The sequence below is a fragment of the Maniola jurtina genome, chromosome 26 (assembly GCF_905333055.1).
Source record: "Maniola jurtina chromosome 26, ilManJurt1.1, whole genome shotgun sequence".
In the NCBI taxonomy this organism is placed as follows: Eukaryota; Metazoa; Arthropoda; class Insecta; order Lepidoptera; family Nymphalidae; genus Maniola; species Maniola jurtina.
This window is the reverse complement of record NC_060054.1, coordinates 3,443,719-3,462,620: the sequence shown is the minus strand read 5'-3', so window position 1 is coordinate 3,462,620 and position 18,902 is coordinate 3,443,719. Positions and strand designations below refer to the sequence as shown.

Genomic DNA, 18,902 nt, shown 5'->3' with positions numbered 1-18,902 from the left:
AAACGAGACAGATTTATGCCAGCGGTATAACGCTGTCTCGTTTTAACGGTGTCTTAAGTCTGAGCAAAGTCAAAGTGCGCTCTATACATAGATCTCAGCCTGAATCTAATGCTATCCTTTTCAACAAAGAGCATTATGAAATGGATAGCAACACATTTAAGACTTGACATTTTCGTTCAGAGATGATGTACAATGGAGTGAGGCACAAATGTTTTATAACTTCTTGTAAAGTGATCACTAGCAATAGCAAAGTCTGTTATTCATGTCACTTGTACAATTGCAAGCCAGTTTTAGTACGCAAAACTTGCAAAAATTACTTGCCGACTGCTAAAACCCATAATCCCTAATCAGATAAAAAATATTCACTATTTAATACATACATTTATAAAAATGGTTGTGCAATTTAGTAACAAATATAATTCAGTCTTGTAACGAGTCTCACAGTGCGATTTAATATTCGAATTAAATTCTAAGTATTTCATTTCTTGATGTCAGAGGCTAAACTTTATTAAAATGTATTTTAAATAAAAATAAATGAAATGTGCTTAAGATAACATTAGTTTAATTTATAAACCAAGGAACTGGTCGTCTTCTTGCGTCTTGTTTTTCAGGTACCTAAACACTGTCCTGAAAAAAAAAAAAAAAATTAACTTTATAGGGCGGCCATACATGTAGAGAGAGAGCCAGCGCGTGCCAGACCTTCGCTATTTTATAAAAGCTAAATATTTCTCTGCATATTGTCTCCAGCACAGCGAGGAACGATCGGCTACTATGAACTTTAAAACTTTAGTTAAGTAGGTAATGCATGGAGTGTTGTGCAATACTATTTCGAGAAAAATGTAAAAAAAAGTTGGTTTTATAAGTTGACGTAAGATTTTTAAACTACTACCTGTTATCTCCCAAAGCCACAATGATCCAAACTTTATAGTCGCTGATCGTTCCTCGCTGTGTTGGGGACAATATGCAGTGAAAATTTCAGCTTTTATAAAATAACGAAGGTCTGGCACGCGCTTGCTCTTAATCCAATGGGTAGCTTTTTTTATTTATTCAGATAACAACAAAAATCTCACCTGATGGTAAGTGATGATGCAGTCTAGATGGAAGCGGGCTAACCAGGAAGGGATATGGCAGTTTTTATAAAACTGCATGGAGCGTATATGGCGCGTATGTGAAGCGAGCGTGTGGTGGGTTTGTTGTGCGTGTGCGGCGCGTTGTTGTGCATGTGTGCTCCGTATATGGTGCGTGTGTGGATCGAGTGTGTGGCGCGTTTGTTACGCATGTGTGAAGCGTCAGTGGCGCGTGTATGGTGCGTGTGTTGCGCATGCGTTGCGCTTGTGTGGAGCGTGTACGGAACTCACCATATAGTGGCCGGCGCGTGTCTCCAGTCACGAGGTAAGTGTGAAGCGAGCTTCGCGATATCGACTTCTCCCGGCGCTGCACAGTCGGCCAGCACTGCGCAGGCGCGCAGCTGACTCGCGCGGGGCCACGCGCCCTCCTGCGCGTCCCCTACCACGAGCTCCAAACGTAGGCGGACCTCCCACACTGAGCGGAGGCGGATGTTAGCCACCTGCAAATAATATATATGTATTTTTAATTTTTTTTTTATATGGACACTCAAAACGTTACAATAAAGAATGAAATACATAATATTGCTATATTGTAGTGTAAGTGTGACCGACTTAGTGATTGCCACAGCTTGCAAGGAGCAGTTAGGAAATAAAAAAACGAAAGAGGATATGGCGACAAGAGAATAAGCAAGCTAAGACAATGAACTACGAGTAACTGGATCTATTATCACGAACAGAACACATACAATTTATAGCATTTTGCTATAGACCTAATATTATAAAGGCGAAAGTTTGTGTGTATGTGTGTATGTTTGTTACTTTTTCAACCAAAAATTACTGGACGGATTTGGCTGAAAGAATGGAGATATATTATACTCTTGATAGGCACATAGTCTACTTTTTATCCCGAAACATTAAAGAGTTCCTACGAGATTTTAAAAACCTATATCCACGCGAACAACGTCGCGGGCATCAGCTAGTTAACAATAAAATCAAAAAAAATCAATAAAACTTATATCAAGTAAACTGTGCAAAGAATCATGCAAACATCAACTACCATCGGCGGCGTTCCCACTATATTACAACATAGGGTTATTCAAGGGGCTGACCAACAAATTTCTGAAAAGCTGGCAACACATCGGCCGCACCTCTGGTGCTGCAAATTTTCATGGGCGACAATAATCACTTGACATCAGGTGACCCGCCTCCTCGTTTGCTCGCTATTTTTTATTAAAAAAAAGTAACAAAAAGATATATACTCCACACTCTCACCTTGAGCGTCACCTCGCCGTCCGGAGTGATGGTGTAGGCGAGGCGGTACCTCGCGTCGCGCATGCAGCGCGCCCAGCGCAGCGCCACGCGCGCGACGTGCGCGCAGCGCCTGAGCAGCGCTGTGACGTCACCGGCGCGCGCGCAGCCGCCGCCCCGCGTACACTCGTACCGCATCGCCTCGGCGGCGAAGCGGATGCAGACCGCTGCCAGCGGGTCCTCCACTTCTGGAATTATAGCTATTTACTGTAAATTCTTTCTTTATAGTCGTACTACTTAAGTGCTGAGGGTTATGACTCTTTCCAATTAATCACATAAAGATAATAGGAGACGTGTAGCCTAGTTGTGACAACGCATATCAATCATTTGCGATTGTTAAGTAACGTTAACCCAAGTCGGTAACTGGAGGGGTGACCGACTTTGAAGGTCCGTATTTGGCCTTTTTGTTTCCTCCGTGCCTCGGAGAGCACGTTAAGCCGTCGGTCCCGGTTATTATCACTAACATCTGATAATAACTGTAAAAACCTAAGAATCGAAATTTTATTTTACTGTAAATAATTATCCTTTTTTAAATAACCATAGCGGGTTCATTGCATTACCATATACGTATTAATGTTATTAGGGTTTGAATACAAAGATCCTCTCAATAATAGATTTACTAGGTATACATAATAATCTAGTCAATGCCAGTGCGACAGTCGCGCCATGAGTCGTACGCTCTTACCTTGTCGTATGGGGTCCACAGTGACGGCCTCTAGCGGCGTGTCGGCCAGCACGCGCGACCGCGCCGCGTTGTGATGCCGGTGCGACAGTCGCGCCGTGAGTCGTATGCGCGAGCGCAGCAAGCGAAACATCCACACGTCGCTGCCCGATGACTCCCATTCACACTCGCGTCTAAATTCGAAAAGGAATGTTTAAATTTATCATATTTAGCTTAAAAAAATCTGCTGGAATATTCTATACCTATTCTAATTCATTTATTTTAGTTTAGAGATTGTGTAAACAGAATTAACCACGTTCATACAATCGTCGCCAAAGACGCAAATAGTTGGATGATATAAGGGGGTGGACAGGGCTTAGTTACCCGAAGTTGAAAGAGGCGGTTTTAAGGTGGATGCGACGAGTCTGCCCGCGAAATTCATATTTGGTTTTTCGCAATTTGTAAACTAATACGACAAAGTAGGCTTATGGCACTTTAATTGCGCCAATGGCAGTATCATCCTCACAGGTTCATATAAAAATCTTTACTTGAAAGGGTCCAGTTTAAAAGAAATTAGCTCTAGTATCGACTATAACTCACAAATTAGTCAATACTAGAGCTAATTTCTTAAAAGTAAAGATTTTTACATAAACCTGTGGGGATGATACTGCAATTGGCGCAATTAAAATGCCATAAGCCTACTTTGTCGTAACAGTTTACAAATTGCGAAAAACCAAATTAAATTTGAATTTTTGCGAGCAGACCCGTCTCATGCCTCTTAAATAGAGAAGCTTTTCGGATGATGATCGCCAAACTTCGTTTCGAAGAAGGCACGCGATGATGATGATGATGATACAATCGTCTAGTACCCGTTTTACTCACCCCATAAACCTCAGCATATTGATCTTATCGACCACGTTGACATTGGAATGAGTGGAACTGCACTGTGAAAGATTTCTCGAACTCGGAACGTCAAGATCAGTCTGCCAATTCATACAGTCCTTACTCGACGTGTTGCTGAACTGGTTGGTCGACGCACTTTCAACATCTTGCATCTCTCTCACGCGTTTGCTACTTGTAAACGAGCTCTCTGTTTTCATACTCTTCGCACCATCGTCAAAATTTCTCAATGAATCTGTAGATTCTAGAGGTTTCTTATCCATTTCTCTACTATATTCTGTACTAACTCGTTGTACCACAACTTTATCACATTTCGGACTTCTCTTTTTAGACGATTTTTTGTTAGATTTAACACTTGAAGAATTTTCGCCCATGTCTGTAACCGATTCCATTTTATCCAAACACATTATCAATTCGTCGAGACGTTCGATTTTTTTGTTAACACTGTTGGACATTTTTTGCATTTTATTAACAGGTTTCGGAGTTATTTCCATATTCGATTTACTATCCTGGTTTCTTTTGGTTGGACTATAGCTACGTTTTCTTATATTCGAATTGTCGCTGTCGTCATCGACATTCGATTTTGATGATGCTACGTCAGAATCGATTTTCTCTAGCAATTCTCCATCTGTTTCCATTTGGTAAATTACTCTGAGAGGCGATTTTTTACCGTCTTCTGTTGTTTTATCTTCAATTTTAACATCGAAATCGCTTCGTGCGAGCGCATCGTCTACTAGAGTAAGCGAAGAACTTGCTTCTAGAAGCACTTTATTTTCTTTCATAGTAATTAAAGTATTTACTTCAGTGTTTTTAACTTCGGTCAACAATCCTTCCGTCGAACGATCGATCGATATAGGTTTGCTAACATTCGAGATTAAGCTGGTGGTATCTTTCAATATTTCAACACAATTATCACCTGCTTGAAGCGTTGATTGCTGGCATACTACACTATCCACTTTATAATGTGTAGACAACCTCTCAACTTCAATATCATTTTCATTAACCTTCTCATCCATTTGAGTGGAATTCTCGTGTTCCGAATGCATGGTTTCCGTAGATTTTATAGGGTTATATTTATGCATTTTGACACCATCTACCGGTGCTAACAGAACGTTGTTTAGAGGATTGTGATGGTCAAATACTATTATAGGTCCTTTAACTGGGGAATGGGGAATTGGATTTTTAATACTAGTTTGTAAGATTGGAGATTTTGGGGGGGAATCGTCGATTTCCATAGAGGCAGATATTGAGACGGATTGAACAGAACGCGTTAATGTGCGATCTGCTTTATGTGAAGTAGGTTTCTCTACAAATGCTTTATTAGTTGACAGATTGGTTTTAACGTTTTTGATATTTTCAACCGACTCGCAATTAGAATGTAATTCAACATCAACATCTATTTGACTCGAAGTAACTAAATTAGCTTGTATTTGTGTACTACACGTGGAAACTGAAGATTTTAACGATTTGTCTAAGCCAACTGCATCGAAGGGTATAACATCCGCCATTGGTTTCACTAGATCACTCATAAGAGCTTTTAGGTTGTCTGATACGTCTTTAAGGTAACTGGGAATAACTTTCGCCTTATTCTCTTTCATGTACGACGTTTCACCGAAAGCAGTTTTCTTTAAAGGCGACGTTTTCAAACTTGCTTCAGTTATAGACTCGTCTTCCTCAAAGTGTAAGGTTTTCACGACTTCGTTACTAATCCTGACGGACTTTCTTCGAGATTTTTCCTCCTCTACTATCTCTGGTGAATCATGGGTATCCTCAATGCTTTCATTCTCGTCTACTTCAAATCTAGATTGTTGCAATGCAGCTTGAGCCATCGAAATATTGTGTAACAAATCTTCTCTGCTCAAAACTATTGACTGTCTTCTTTGCATGAAAGTTAAACGTTTCGGTTCACATTTGTTTTCAATTGCTAAATTTTCTTTCATCTCTATCGTGGATGTCGGTTTTTCATATATTTCTAACTCATATTTTTTACTCATAACATATTTTTCTAACTCTTCATTCTCTCCTTCAGTGAAGTCAGAAAGCATTCCTAACAATTCCCTTGTATTGTCCGCCTGTTTGAAAGATTTTTTACTTTTTGTCATACTTTTCTCTTTAGTTTCAGACTTATTCAAAGTTTCTGTGTCGTCATATAAGTCACTGCTAATAACTCTTTCGAAATGTCGGTTAGAGGTTCTTTTTCGTTGATCAACGGCTTTTAATTCAGCAATCTTATTGTGTAAATCCTGAACGTCATCAGATTCTTTAATGTCTTCAATAGCAGGTTGATGTCTAGTATCTCTTTGATTTGCATCATTTGTTAAACTTACTCCTAAATGTTCTGAAACATGATTGTCTTTGTTTTCGTCATCATCACTATCCCTCGTTATGATAAAAAGGCTTTCATTAGATTTTCCTTCACTCTTTGATTTCATATCACCAATAGCTGATTTGTCTGCAACGATCGCAGATTCGTTCACATTATTTCTGGCAACCGATTCCATTGAAGCATTTGACATATCCAATAGCTCGTTTAGAAAAGATTTCTTCGCTTTTACTTGTTCGTCACGAGATTTAACTATAATTTGACTTACTGCTGAGTTTTTTTTGCTTACACGTTCTTTTTCCGTGTTATATTTTTCTTCGAGAAAACCCTCTTTGTTCTTATTATCTAAAGTAGTTTTGGATTCTGTGACAAATGAATGATTTATGGTTAAATTTTCTTTATTAACTAAGGATTCATTCGATTCTTTGGTAATACTTTCACTTTCTGAAGGAGATATTTTTAAACTAGTTGCAACTTCTGTTTGAGAAAAAGATTGCTCCAACGCTTGATAAACTAAAACATCTTGCTTGATGGACAAATTATCTTTCAACAAATCTTCAGTTTTCGGTATAATTACACTTTTTTCTGCACATACTTCTGTCTCTTTAACAATTTCTTTCTGAATATCAATAATATTACTTGGTATCGGTTTAGTCATTGACAAATTACATTCACTACGTTCATGGAGTCCAGATGGCTGTTTGGGCTTATTATCGCCAGTTAACTCTATCAAAACGTCGTTGTTTTCACTATTCTTCAAGGTTAAAATACTTTGAGCATTTTTGTCAATATTGGGCCAAGGTAAGTTGGATAATTCCCCTGTCATAAAATTTTCAGATTTTTGCAATAGTATATTTGTAGGTAAAACGTGTGTCATAGAAATGTCTACCATATCGTGGTCACTAGATATATCCATTTTCTCAGCTTCTTTTTTCATCATAAGAATATCAGATGGTATGACTTGTGTCATTGAAATATCTCCGGCCTCATCATTGTAAATTATAGTTTTTCTTCCATTAGATGTCTTTTCATGTTGATCTTCTAAGCAGAGGTCATTTTTAATTTTATCGGATTTCTTTTTTTCGTCTTCTAGTGGTTCTGGGTCACATTTAATTTCAAATTTTTCAAATACAACACTAGCCGGTACCGCCTGAGTAACTGATATATCACCATCCTCTTCAAATACAATCGCCTTTGTTTTTTCAAGTAGAATATTAGCGGGAACGGCCTGAGTAAACGAAATATCACCATCCTGTGTGAAACCCATAGATTTTCGTTTTTCAGAATTCTTTTTTACAGCTAATAAAACATTGTCGGAAACTGCTTGCGTTAATTCGATATCGATATCTTCATTTGTGTCAAAAATTAGTGTCTTTACTGAATCATTTGGTTTTACATCTCTAGTCATTATATTAGATGGAATTGCTTGAGTAATAGAAATATTACTTATGTTACTCTTATTTTTCATTATATTAAATATATTGTCAGGGATAACTTGAGTGACAGACATATCAGCAACATCTTCATAGTACATCGTCTTATCTTGTGATACTTTTGTTAAGTTGTTCATGATTAAATTAGCTGGTAACGCTTGGGTAAAGGAAATGTCATTTTCGTACACAACAGTTTTTCTTTTCTCACCAATCGTTTTATTTGAACCCATAATATTTGTAGGAACGGCTTGAGTCACTGATATATTCGAATTGTCATTTTCGTATATAATAGTTTTCCTTTTCTCTTGCTTATTGATAATAACCTTAGCTGGAACAGCTTTTGCGATTGAAATATTACCCATGTCATCTTCAAAAACAATTGTTTTTCTCTTGTTCGCCTCAACTTTATTATTCACAGCTTGGTTTATCGACACATCACTTTCGCTATATATAAAACTTTGTTGAACTGGTGGAATATTATACGAACTTTCAACTTGATCGCCCATAATCGCCGATTTGTCTAACATAAAATTTGGCAAGTCGTCATTTGTATTCAATACAATTGTTTTCCTTTTCGGCGTAGTACCCGTGGGGAGATTTGGTAACAAATTACTACGAAAATTGTCTGTTTTATCCGAACTTGGTAATGCCTCTCTTTCTGACTTAACTGTTAATTTTTTGCCATCAAACACTAATATTTGATCAGAGTCATTTATAGTGAAGTTTTTAGACTCTCTCGGTGTTACGTACGGATTTATTGCAATATTTTCTTTATCTTCTATCCAATTGTTTTGATTGTTAAGTTTTCTTTTATTATGAATGGAAGAAATGCTCATAGATACTTCTTGGACCTCAGGATTTGGTATTGTGCTCGTAATGGACATCTCAGACTCATCTTTTTTTATACCATGTGTCATGTTAAAGTCAACTTCAATATATTCAGACATATTGCCACCGTTAAACGGTCCTGGACACACAACGTTTGCATGTTGCGATCTCCCCAAATCTTTTACAATTTCATCCAAATCATCACAATCATTTTTAGAGCTCATAGGGTTTATAGAAAAATTTATATCTATAGGATTAGTCATTTCAGGCATAGTAGGCATACTGAAATCATCACGGAAAACTTTACTCTGATGATCAGTTAAAGAGCTTAATTCGAAGTTTTGAAATGGGGCAGTCAGTTTTCTATCATCAATCGGGCATTCGAGGGATGCTAGCTGTTGGGTTATATTCAGGTTATTAAGGGATGTATGAAAGTCTTGTGCGAGTGACTTTGGTTGAAGAGTGCCAATATCCACAATTTCGACTTCTTCAAACTGTTGGTCAAATATCCTCTTCCCTATATGGCCGATGGACATCTGACGAGGTACATTTACAACAGAATCATTGCCAGAATTCTCCAAAGATTTGTTTTGCTCTTCATAAAAGTTTTTCCAGGTTGTGGTTGCTTCATTTGTGACAAATTCCCTGCAAGCAAATGTTTCACAATATATATTCATTAGTATGATTTTGCACATCACAACAACATTGGTAAAACATGGGGTTATTCAAGGGTCGAACTTACAAATTCTCAAAAGACCAGCAACATATTGGTGGTACCTCTGGTGCTGCAAATGTTCATGGGCGGCAGTAATCACTTAACACCAGGTGACCCGCCTGCTCATTTCATATATATTTTTTATTTTTAAAAAACATTGGAATACTATAATGTCACAGTAAAATGGGCCTAAAGATGAATGTTTCAAGATGTTAATTCAGTGCCACCAATTTTTGTTAGTACAATTTTTCCACTTGAATACAGCCATGCATAAACTTGAACCTTTAAAAATTTGAGCAGAAAGACATAATTTATTCTACATTATCCCATTTGTTATAAAAGATTTGAAAAAGATGGGATACAGTTTGTCTTGTAATATTTTTTAGATTATTTCAGTACCGTAACCTAAAATGGATGGAGGAACTTTGTTTTCAATTATATGTAGTGATTAGCTGATGACCGTGATTATGTCCACGTGGATTTCAGTTTTTAAAATTCCTTGGGAACTCTTTGATTTTCAGGGATAAAAATATAAAACTAAAATCAAAGTAGTCTTAGTTACTCCTTATTACATCAGCTGCCTGCCAAAAAAGTCAACATTTGTCCAGCCTTGAACAAACAGACAGACAGACAAAATGTTTTAGAAATAGTTTTGTAACTATTATAGGTATTTTTCATACAGATTTAGTAAAAAGCTGTTATTTTGACACAGACAAACAGACACTTCAATCTTATTTACTTGTATAGACAGTTACGTCTGTATATTATGTAAGAATATCTTACGCCACGCCAGTCCTTCGCGAGAAGCTGACGCGGCGACTCTTGGCTGTGTCAGTGGGGGTGGCTACGTTGAACTCTAGCTCAGACAACGGCGTGCGCGGCGGCCGCTGACTCTTGAGTATAGATGATCTGCGCTTCCTCCTGCAAATTATTATAAGATAAATTTAACAAGTGTAAATTAAAAATTTATAACATCCTGACAAGTGAATGTTACAGTAACTAGAAAAGAGCTGATAACTTTCAAATGGCTGAACCGATTTTCTTGGATTATAGCTAAGAACACTCTCAATCAAGCCACCTTTCAAACAAAAAAAAACTGAATTAAAATCGATTCATTAGTTTAGGAGCTTCGATCCCACAGACAGATACACAGATACACACATCAAACTTATAACACCCCTCTTTTTGAGTCGGGGGTTAAAAATGGCTAGAAACATGTTAAAAGTTTCTATTCTAATCTGTATACAATCTCTCAGAGATATAGGTGTTATGTATGTACAATTTTATTACATGAAACGCTAGATAAACGATTGACTATGTGTTTTTGAAGAACTTGATTATCGTTCATTACGGATATGGATGGAAGCCGTCAAACTTTTAAGTTTCCGATCTTAATATTATATAGGTAGTTTATTTCTTATGAAATAAATTGGTAATTCCACTTATTAGCAAGTCTCTTTTTCATTAGGGAATCATCAATCATCAATCAATAAATAATAAGTCAACAATAAAGTCAGCATAATCTTACGTTGCCGCAGCTTCGGTCGTGGACCTCACAGAAGCCTGCGTATCGTCCATATTGTCCGATATTATTTATTTATTACACAAAACTACACATATTAGTTACAAAACACAGTTAAATTTATTGTTAGAGTTAAACAACAAAACAAAACGAAATTAACTTTTAAAATAAATCACGAACGCGAAGCCACAACGGTCAGATTTAAATTTTTGGCATGGCATTGACATTGTAGACTTTGAGTTTGACGTTTGACGTTTGTTATTTAGTTGTCTATGGCCATTTTTTTTATTTAACTACTTGTGGGTTCATGTACCTATTTTTTATATCTCCGCGTTATGTCCGTTATGTTGGCACACTGAACTGAATGAAGTACTATTAAAGTATAAACAAGAGGGATGATCAAGGCTTTACATATTCTACCTATTTTTACTCCTTTTACAAAAAAATTATACGTATATATATTTATACCTATATTATTATAATCATGCATAACTATATTATAAGCACATAATTTTCACCACACCTTTCAACCTTGTAATCTATAGTTAGATAGGTATTAGCACGCCACGTTCCATGAACACGCGGCTCACAAAATGTTATCAGCTGTTCCGTTACGTTACCGCAACTTGTTTTTTTACACTTTCTTAATTTCGCGCCACCGATGTACCGTGTATTGAGCTATACTTATTCTGTAATCTGTAAGTAACTATGAACTAGCTATGAACCATATGAAAAACTGAAGAGCTACAAACACATTACAGTATAAACAATGATGCAGGCCTAGGAAAAAAAGAAGAAAACTAAGCAATAACATAGGTACAATAAATGATGGGATGAAAAGCTTTGGACAAAATGAAGCGAATTCGGTGCCGGATGTGAGAAAGAATTTAATGGCACCACAACCTGGCCCGCACTGATTTCAGCGACAACTTTTATGGATTTGTGGAACTGTGAAACCAAGTTTCTTCAATAGTGTTTCTAAAGATCAACATGAGGGTATTCAAGGGCCTACTATACACTTACTGAGTAAAGACCACAACAAGCGCGGTCGTGGTCAAAAGACTCAAATATATCGAGAAGATCCCAAGCCATACGACGTAAACTGCGCAGTCTTTCAGGCTTACTGGAGTAGTCATTAGAATTTGGAAATTGTTGGTTAGACTTAGAACTACATTTCTTATTAATTTTGAATCAAATTTAATCACTACACCATATTTTTGTGTAATTTTGTGCCTAATTAAATGACATTATTGATTATTGTTGATCGAAAGATCATGTCTAGAAGACGTGACGTTTTTCTTTTGCGTTCTCTGCTGTCATCTGAAGACCAAAAGAGGTATGATTTCTCTGAGTGAATATGTAAGGTATGCTCTTGTGGTCTTAGGAGAGTTCCTCTGGCCAATCAATATTTTTTGGTCAGATCTAGGCTAAACTAAGCTCTTGGCTGGTTAGTGTTTACCTTACCGTCGGTATTATACCAATGTTACCCGTCTCTATTGCATAAAATACATAATTTCGAATTCAAAATAATACGGTACGACTATCCGAACATTGTCATATGACCGACGACGTTCAATACTACCAACCTAACGAATTGGCCTCCATTTTGGGGCAGCTGATATTTGTTTGCGTAAAATTTTTGTCTCAAAACAGCCTTTATTGTTTCAAAATGGGTGTTTCAATCCTCCCCATCGCTATTTTCACCGTTTTCTGGGGTGTCGTGGGTATCGTATGCCCATTTTTTGCCCCTAAAGGACCAAACAGAGGGTGAGTAATGTTGTCCAATACTCGTCATTGAAAAATCACTAAAACTACGTTTTCCTCAATCAATGCTTTACATTTTCAGGATTATCCAAGTGGTCTTGATGTTAACAGCGTCGACGTGCTGGTTATTGTAAGTAATATTTGTAAAATTCTATATGATTAAGCCTACAATGACCTACCATATAGGACAGATTCTAAAGTATGGATTAACCATACAAACCATACATATTTAAAAAAACTCTTCACGTGGACTTGAGATCTACCAAATTCTTAGTATTTAAGTTGTCTGCATAGTAGTTTAAAGATTTTTTAGACTGACATTCTTAAAAACTACTGGGTACCACCTACTTTAGGTTATCTATATTTACTATTATCAACTTATGCCCACTGCTTCATATGCATTTAATAGCCTTTCATAGAACCACTGCCCCAGTATAGAAGTCTCCACATTACAGAGAAACATATTGACATAATATGTCAAATATATATATTTTCTTGTGTGATTTACAATCAGTCAGGACTTTTAGCAAATTCATTGAAGGTTACATGTTTTGCAAATGCTACTTCTCTTTAGGAGCAACACTTGTACTTAATGCCTAACAAAAACTGAGATTGAGAATGCATTTATTCTTAAGGCGTCTCGGGCAGTCCTCAATCAAAAAAACCTGGTAGCTAGTGGATTTGGATGCCTCAGAAACTGTTTTTTGTAGCATTTTGCTAGCCTCTGAATTTCCTTTTTTATTGATAGTACAAGTAGGTTCTGATGGAGTTATTTATTCATGTTTAAAAATGCTTTGTTTAATTAATAGGAGTAAAAGTGTACTATTTCTGCAATTTATAAACATGCACAATAATTAAATGATTAAAATGTGTGTTTCAGCTGGCTGTGTGCATACATGGCACAAATGAATCCTCTGATTGGGCCCAGACTTAGTAACGAAACCCTCATTTGGATCTCTCGCACTTGGGTGAGTAAAAAGGTGGTGAGTGGTGGGTGGGTAGTATGGGAAAATTTTTTCCATAATTTTTTAGGGTTCCGTACCCCAAAAGGAAAAATGGAACCGTCCGTCCGTCCTTCTTGTCTGTCAACGGACCTATAGGGTACTTCCCGTTGACCTAGAGTCATGAAATTTGGTAGGTAAGTAGGTCTTATAGCACAAGTACAGGATTAAATCTGAAAACCGCGAATTTGTGGTTACATCATTAAAAAAAAAAAAATATGTTTCAATTTTCAAAGTAAGATAACTATACCAAGTGGGATATCATATAAAAGGGCTTTACCTGTACATTCCAAAACAGATTTTTATTTATTTTTATGTATAATAGTTTTTGATTTATTGTGCAAAATGTTGGAAAAAATACCAGAGTACGGAACCCTCAGTGCGCGAGTCTGACACGCACTTGGCTGGCTTAGTAATGCAGTCTAAGATGGAAGTGGACTAACCCAGACGGTATGGCAGGCCAAAGGGGAAAATGGGCTTATTGAACCCATATGCCTTTGGTTTCTACACAGCATTGTACCGGAACTCTGAATTGCTTTGTGGCACAGCTTTGCTGGTAGGGTGGTAACTAGGTAGGTTTAGTTTTAAAGACGCTTAACTCTCATAAAGACAAAGAAAAGTCATTTACATGAGAACTTAGTTCTAGGAATAAAGTTAACAATATTCACCATTTAATTAAGTACTCATTCAATGCATTTGTCGAAGTAATTCGCATTACTCATAATGTGACCAGCTAATTCCGTTTTAAATGCATTGAATGAGTGTACATTTTTTATGTGTGCAGCCACTTAACTAGCCACCTGTAAATTGTATAGATGTACTTGTATGTGTTTGAAATCTTAGTGTTGCTTATTTGTTTCATAGAGTTTCAAATCACAACTCATATCACAATGGTACTAAAGAAGTTTCACTTCAAAAACTCAGTCGTACAGGCGTCCGGCGCACGGCATCCTTCACAGTAAATAGTCTGGCATCGCGCTGCGCTAAATATAGGCCTGAATGGGTTGACCCGAGCCGCCTCTTGACGGCCGACTGGCACGTGAGCGTTACGCGTAGCCACACGCTTGCCAGACACGTGTCACGACGCTATTTAAAATCCATACTAATCCATACTAATATTATAAATGCGAAAGTGTGTCTGTCTGTGTGTCTGCTACCTTTTCAAGGCCCAAAAGTTTAACCGATTCTGACGAAATTTGGTACAGGGTTAGCTTATATCCCGGGGACGGACACAGGCTACTTTTTATCCCGGAAAATCAAACAGTTCCCACGGGATATTTAAACAACTAAATCCACGCGGACAAAGTCACGGCATCCTCTAGTCTATAATATGTCTAAAGCGGCAGATATTGGGAGAATTCTTGTAACCGGTCAAGTGCGAGTTAGAGTCGCGCACTGAGGGTTCCATACTCAGGTATTTCCGATATTTTGCACGATAAATCAAAAATTATTATGCGTAGAAATAAATAAAAATCTGTTTTAAAATGTACAGGTAAAGCCCTTTCATATGATACCCCACTTGGTATAGTTATCTTATTTTGAAAATTGATAATACTAATTAATTGTTCATGAACACATTTTTTTTTTGTGATGTAGAGTTAAGAAATTAAATATCACTAGCTTTAACGGTGAAGGAAAACATCATAAGGAAACCTACATGCCTTAGAGTTCTCCATAATGTACTCAAAGGTGTGTGCAGTCTGCCAATCCGCACTTGACCAGCGTGGTGGACTATGTTTTTTTTTTAATCGTCTAATGAGACGAGCTATTTAAAAATATACAGACACTAGCCGATGCCCGCGACTTCGCCCGCGTGGATTTAGGTTTTTCGAAATCCCGTGGGAACTCTTCGATTTTCCGCGATAAAAAGTAGCCTATGTGCTAATCCAGTATATAATCTATGTCCATTCTAAATTTCAGCCCAATCCGTTCAGTAGTTTTTGCGTGAAGGAGTAACAAACATACACACACATACACACACACACACACACACACACACACATACAAACTTTCGCCTTTATAATATTAGTGTGATGTGATCTACAGAATGCTGTAGAGACCCGTGCTCAGTAGTGAGCCGTATATAGGATGACTATGATGATGTTGATCGTACGTACGGTGTACGCCGAAAACGTCGCTGTAGTTCACACCCCTTTCACTCGTTTACCCAGTAACCTTTGATATCCAAGGTCTTCCAAAAATAAGACAAAACAAAGACAGTAATGTCGACAGTCTATAAATACTTGATAGATTTGTTTCAAAATCAAAGGACGAGGTGAGATGGCGCGCGCTACACTAGCGGCACGCTATGATGGCCGGTTTGACACATTACAATAGTGATGTGGAATGTCAATTTATTCTCGAACAAAAAACAATTAAGTTTTGTTTTTGTACCTGATTAAATAGGTTTAATAAAACAAAAATGTATATGTTTATTTAATTTATTTGAACGAACTGAATATTTGAACGAAAATGAATATACATACTTTATATGCACACAAGAAACATATGAATACAAAAGATACCAAAAAAGGTGCCACAAAAGGCCATAATTAATCAGATTCGTCCATACTACTATTTTCACTGTCGTCACTGCTATCATCACATACATTAATAATTATATGTTCGTTTTCTATAATATTATCTATTTTCACATCTCTTTCATAATCTTCTATATATCTCTTCATAAACTGATTTTTCTACACTTGTATACATTTAAGAAATCAATTTAATAAATAAATTTTGAGTCCTAAACCTAAAACTACATTCGATAAAATTTATGAATCTCTGCACATCACTATCGTCAATAAAGTAATACAATTATTTCCTTCAAAGTCGTTATCAATTAATACGGAACTTCATGAGCGGACAAACGTCAAACCGGCCATCATAGCGTGCCGCTAGTTTAATTATAGTACGCTAGTTAAATTCGGCCCGGGATGTAGGCAATGGTCAAGGACGAATCAGTGCTGCCAACCTCGACAAACTCAATCTACCATTCTCATTAAAAAAAGAGTTTTTTTACATTTTTAATAGGTATTTACTGCTCTGGGTTTAGGAATCTATAATCACCCTTCAGTAGAGCAGAGCACTCTTAACCTAATTCATAAAGCAAGTATGTACTTATCACTGTCCCGCTTCGACAGCCAAGCGAGAGTGAGAGATCGTATACGGGTGGGATCCGACCTCTCGCTCAAAGTTAGTTGAAGTGGGATGGCAAAATTAAGTTTTTTTTTTTAAATTCATCTGCTCTGGGTTCTAGTACCTTAACTGCCTTGCTCTCGTAGATTTAATGACTTCTCTGCTCTAGTTTGTAGCATTTAGGTGGTATTCAAGGACAGTACTTTAAAAAACTGCTATTTTATTTTCCCAACCGCATAATTATCCCAAGAAATCCCTATTTCTATACAGTCAGAAACATACAGAATGTGTACTTGAAAAGAGCAACCGCCGAGTTTCTTGCTGGTTCTTCTCGGTAGGAACGGCATTCCGAACCAGTGGTAGATTTTTTTGACGATTCAAAAGCACTTGTAAAAGTTTAATTGAATAAAAACAATTTGAATTTCGTCCGCGTTTATATAGGGTTTTTAATCCCACGGGAACTCTTTGATTTTCCGTAATAAAAAGCAGCCTATGTGCTACCTCCATTCGAAATTCCAGCCAAATCCGTCCAGTAGTTTTTACTCGAAAGAGCAACAAACATACACACACAGATACACAATAATTTCACCTTTGTAATATTGTTTTTGTTTCGTTTACTGTTCCTACCTAGGTACTTTGTTTCTGTTCGGTAGAAACCTTACGAACTAATTTAAGTCACAACCTCGAAGTGTCATAAATTCAGCCAAAAAAGATTCCGACGGTCGCATCACTCATGCAGCTTATTATATCAATCTTTATTTTAAAACTTGTTTTTTTTTTACAGGGCAACCCCATCCCGAAGTAAGTGAAGAACACCCCGTAACAAACTGGCGAAGAAATGCTTCGTTAGCATTTTAGTGCTGAAACTTATTACCTACGTTAATTCTGTAACATTTATATTGTAAATAATATCAAGGCAATGACGAAAACACCCTGAACCAATGATTCAAATTTTTTTAATCACAAAATCCAATGAAACAATTATTTAATTAATGATTTGTGGAAGAAAAAATGTGTTTTTGAAGCCATAAGTTTTTTTTTCTCTCTCTCGTCTGGCTTTACAAAATTAGCCAATTTCAAGTTTGTAGTTATTTGTAACAAGTTAGTTAAACTATACAAGTATGGACCCCGTCTGTGCCGGCGCTCGCCGACACACGCACGACACCCCCTTAGAGCGCTTTCCAGTCAGTTTTAACAAAAAAACACTCCATAAAGGCAGAGCACGCCCGCCAGCTAACACCAACACAGACGAAGTCCAGCCATAAGTTTTCAAGCAAGTTCTTGTTTTTGTCAAGAAAGTTTTCTATGACATAAAAAATTATTATTCAAAATACACACCAATGGTTTTTTAGCTAAAATATGCTAAGATCCAGGGTGGAGTAACAATATTAAGAAAAAAAATACAAATGAACTTTTAGAGACTAAAACCAATGGTTTTGTGTTCATTATTAAATAATTGCAAGGTGAATTATTAAATTTGCAAATTGCTTGAAAATCATTCCATTTTGATTATTATGTATAGAAAAAAATTCTTAAAACAAAGTGAATGTTATATTTGAAACAAAAGAGAGTTATATGGAATTACAGGCTATCTTAAGTTTAACTCTTAACTGTGAAATTGTATTTAAAGTTTAGATAATAATTTATTTCAATAAATATAATAGTTGAATATATTGAGTTTGATTTTATAAACCCACTAGCTGATGATGAGTTTATTTGTGTGGATATAGGTTTTTAAAAATCCCGTGGGAACTCATTGATATTGCCGGATGATAAATTAAAAATTTATAACACCCCCCACAAGTGAAGGTTACAGTAACTAGAAAAGAGCTTATAACTTTCAAACGGCTGAACCGATTTTCTTGAATAGCTAAGAACACTAAATCAAGCCACCTTTCAAACAAAAAAAACTGAATTAAAATCGGTTCGTTAGTTTAGGAGCTACGATGCCACAGACAGATACACACGTCAAACTTATAACACCCCTCTTTTGGGTCGAGGGTTATAAAGTAGCCTATGTTTTAATTCAGTTATAATCTATCTCCATTCCTTTCAGCCATAATATCCGTCCAGTAGTTTTTGCGTGAAAGAGTAACAAACATACACACAAACTTTTGCCTTTATAATAGTATGAAGTGTGATACCCTCTGGTCAATGGTATTGAATTTGAAAGTTTGGATGATGAAGTCTTTCATGCAATAATAACTGACTTGTTAGAAAGAAATATAGGTAGCTTACA

General features: G+C 36.7%; 3 protein-coding genes across 5 annotated transcripts in view; 1 reads left to right on the top strand and 2 right to left on the bottom strand.

The window, feature by feature from the left end:
- The window catches only part of LOC123878693, a 317,944-nt gene that overhangs the window by 99,212 nt on the left and 199,830 nt on the right, over positions 1–18,902 (bottom strand). The gene's annotated exons all lie outside the window — the stretch shown is intronic.
- LOC123878588 lies at positions 217–12,044 on the bottom strand. 3 transcript variants are annotated; one of them, XM_045925864.1, is made up of 8 exons: positions 11,781–12,044; positions 10,019–10,156; positions 5,939–9,165; positions 3,919–5,902; positions 3,061–3,230; positions 2,340–2,563; positions 1,359–1,567; positions 217–627 (listed from the first exon to the last, which is right to left on the bottom strand). In XM_045925864.1, exons 1-8 carry the CDS (start codon positions 11,891–11,893, stop codon positions 567–569), a joined length of 6,126 nt encoding a protein of 2,041 aa, XP_045781820.1. In that variant the 5' UTR covers positions 11,894–12,044; the 3' UTR covers positions 217–566. The 3 variants fall into 3 exon arrangements, with proteins under 3 accessions (XP_045781820.1, XP_045781819.1, XP_045781821.1); XM_045925863.1 differs by having other exon boundaries at positions 3,919–9,165; XM_045925865.1 differs by lacking the exon at positions 11,781–12,044 and adding an exon at positions 10,764–10,962 and having other exon boundaries at positions 3,919–9,165.
- On the top strand, positions 12,331–17,579 carry LOC123878722 (V-type proton ATPase subunit e 2-like). Its single transcript, XM_045926039.1, has 4 exons — positions 12,331–12,524; positions 12,604–12,651; positions 13,402–13,489; positions 17,448–17,579. Exons 1-4 carry the CDS (start codon positions 12,427–12,429, stop codon positions 17,466–17,468), a joined length of 255 nt encoding a protein of 84 aa, XP_045781995.1. The 5' UTR covers positions 12,331–12,426; the 3' UTR covers positions 17,469–17,579.

What these genes read in the sequence shown, in the direction of transcription:
- LOC123878588 (XM_045925863.1), bottom strand. Translation starts at nt 11,893, where the DNA reads ATGACTACTCCAGTAAGCCTGAAAGACTGCGCAGTTTACGTCGTATGG. An exon ending in TCGCGAAGGACTGGCGTGGC is followed by an intron (nt 9,166 to 10,018) that starts GTAAGATATTCT and finishes ATTTGCTTGCAG; the next exon opens with GGAATTTGTCACAAATGAAG. An exon ending in ACGGCGAGGTGACGCTCAAG is followed by an intron (nt 1,568 to 2,339) that starts GTGAGAGTGTGG and finishes TATTATTTGCAG; the next exon opens with GTGGCTAACATCCGCCTCCG.
- LOC123878722 (XM_045926039.1), top strand. Translation starts at nt 12,427, where the DNA reads ATGGGTGTTTCAATCCTCCCCATCGCTATTTTCACCGTTTTCTGGGGT. An exon ending in GCGTCGACGTGCTGGTTATT is followed by an intron (nt 12,652 to 13,401) that starts GTAAGTAATATT and finishes TGTGTGTTTCAG; the next exon opens with CTGGCTGTGTGCATACATGG. An exon ending in TTTGGATCTCTCGCACTTGG is followed by an intron (nt 13,490 to 17,447) that starts GTGAGTAAAAAG and finishes TTTTTTTTACAG; the next exon opens with GGCAACCCCATCCCGAAGTA.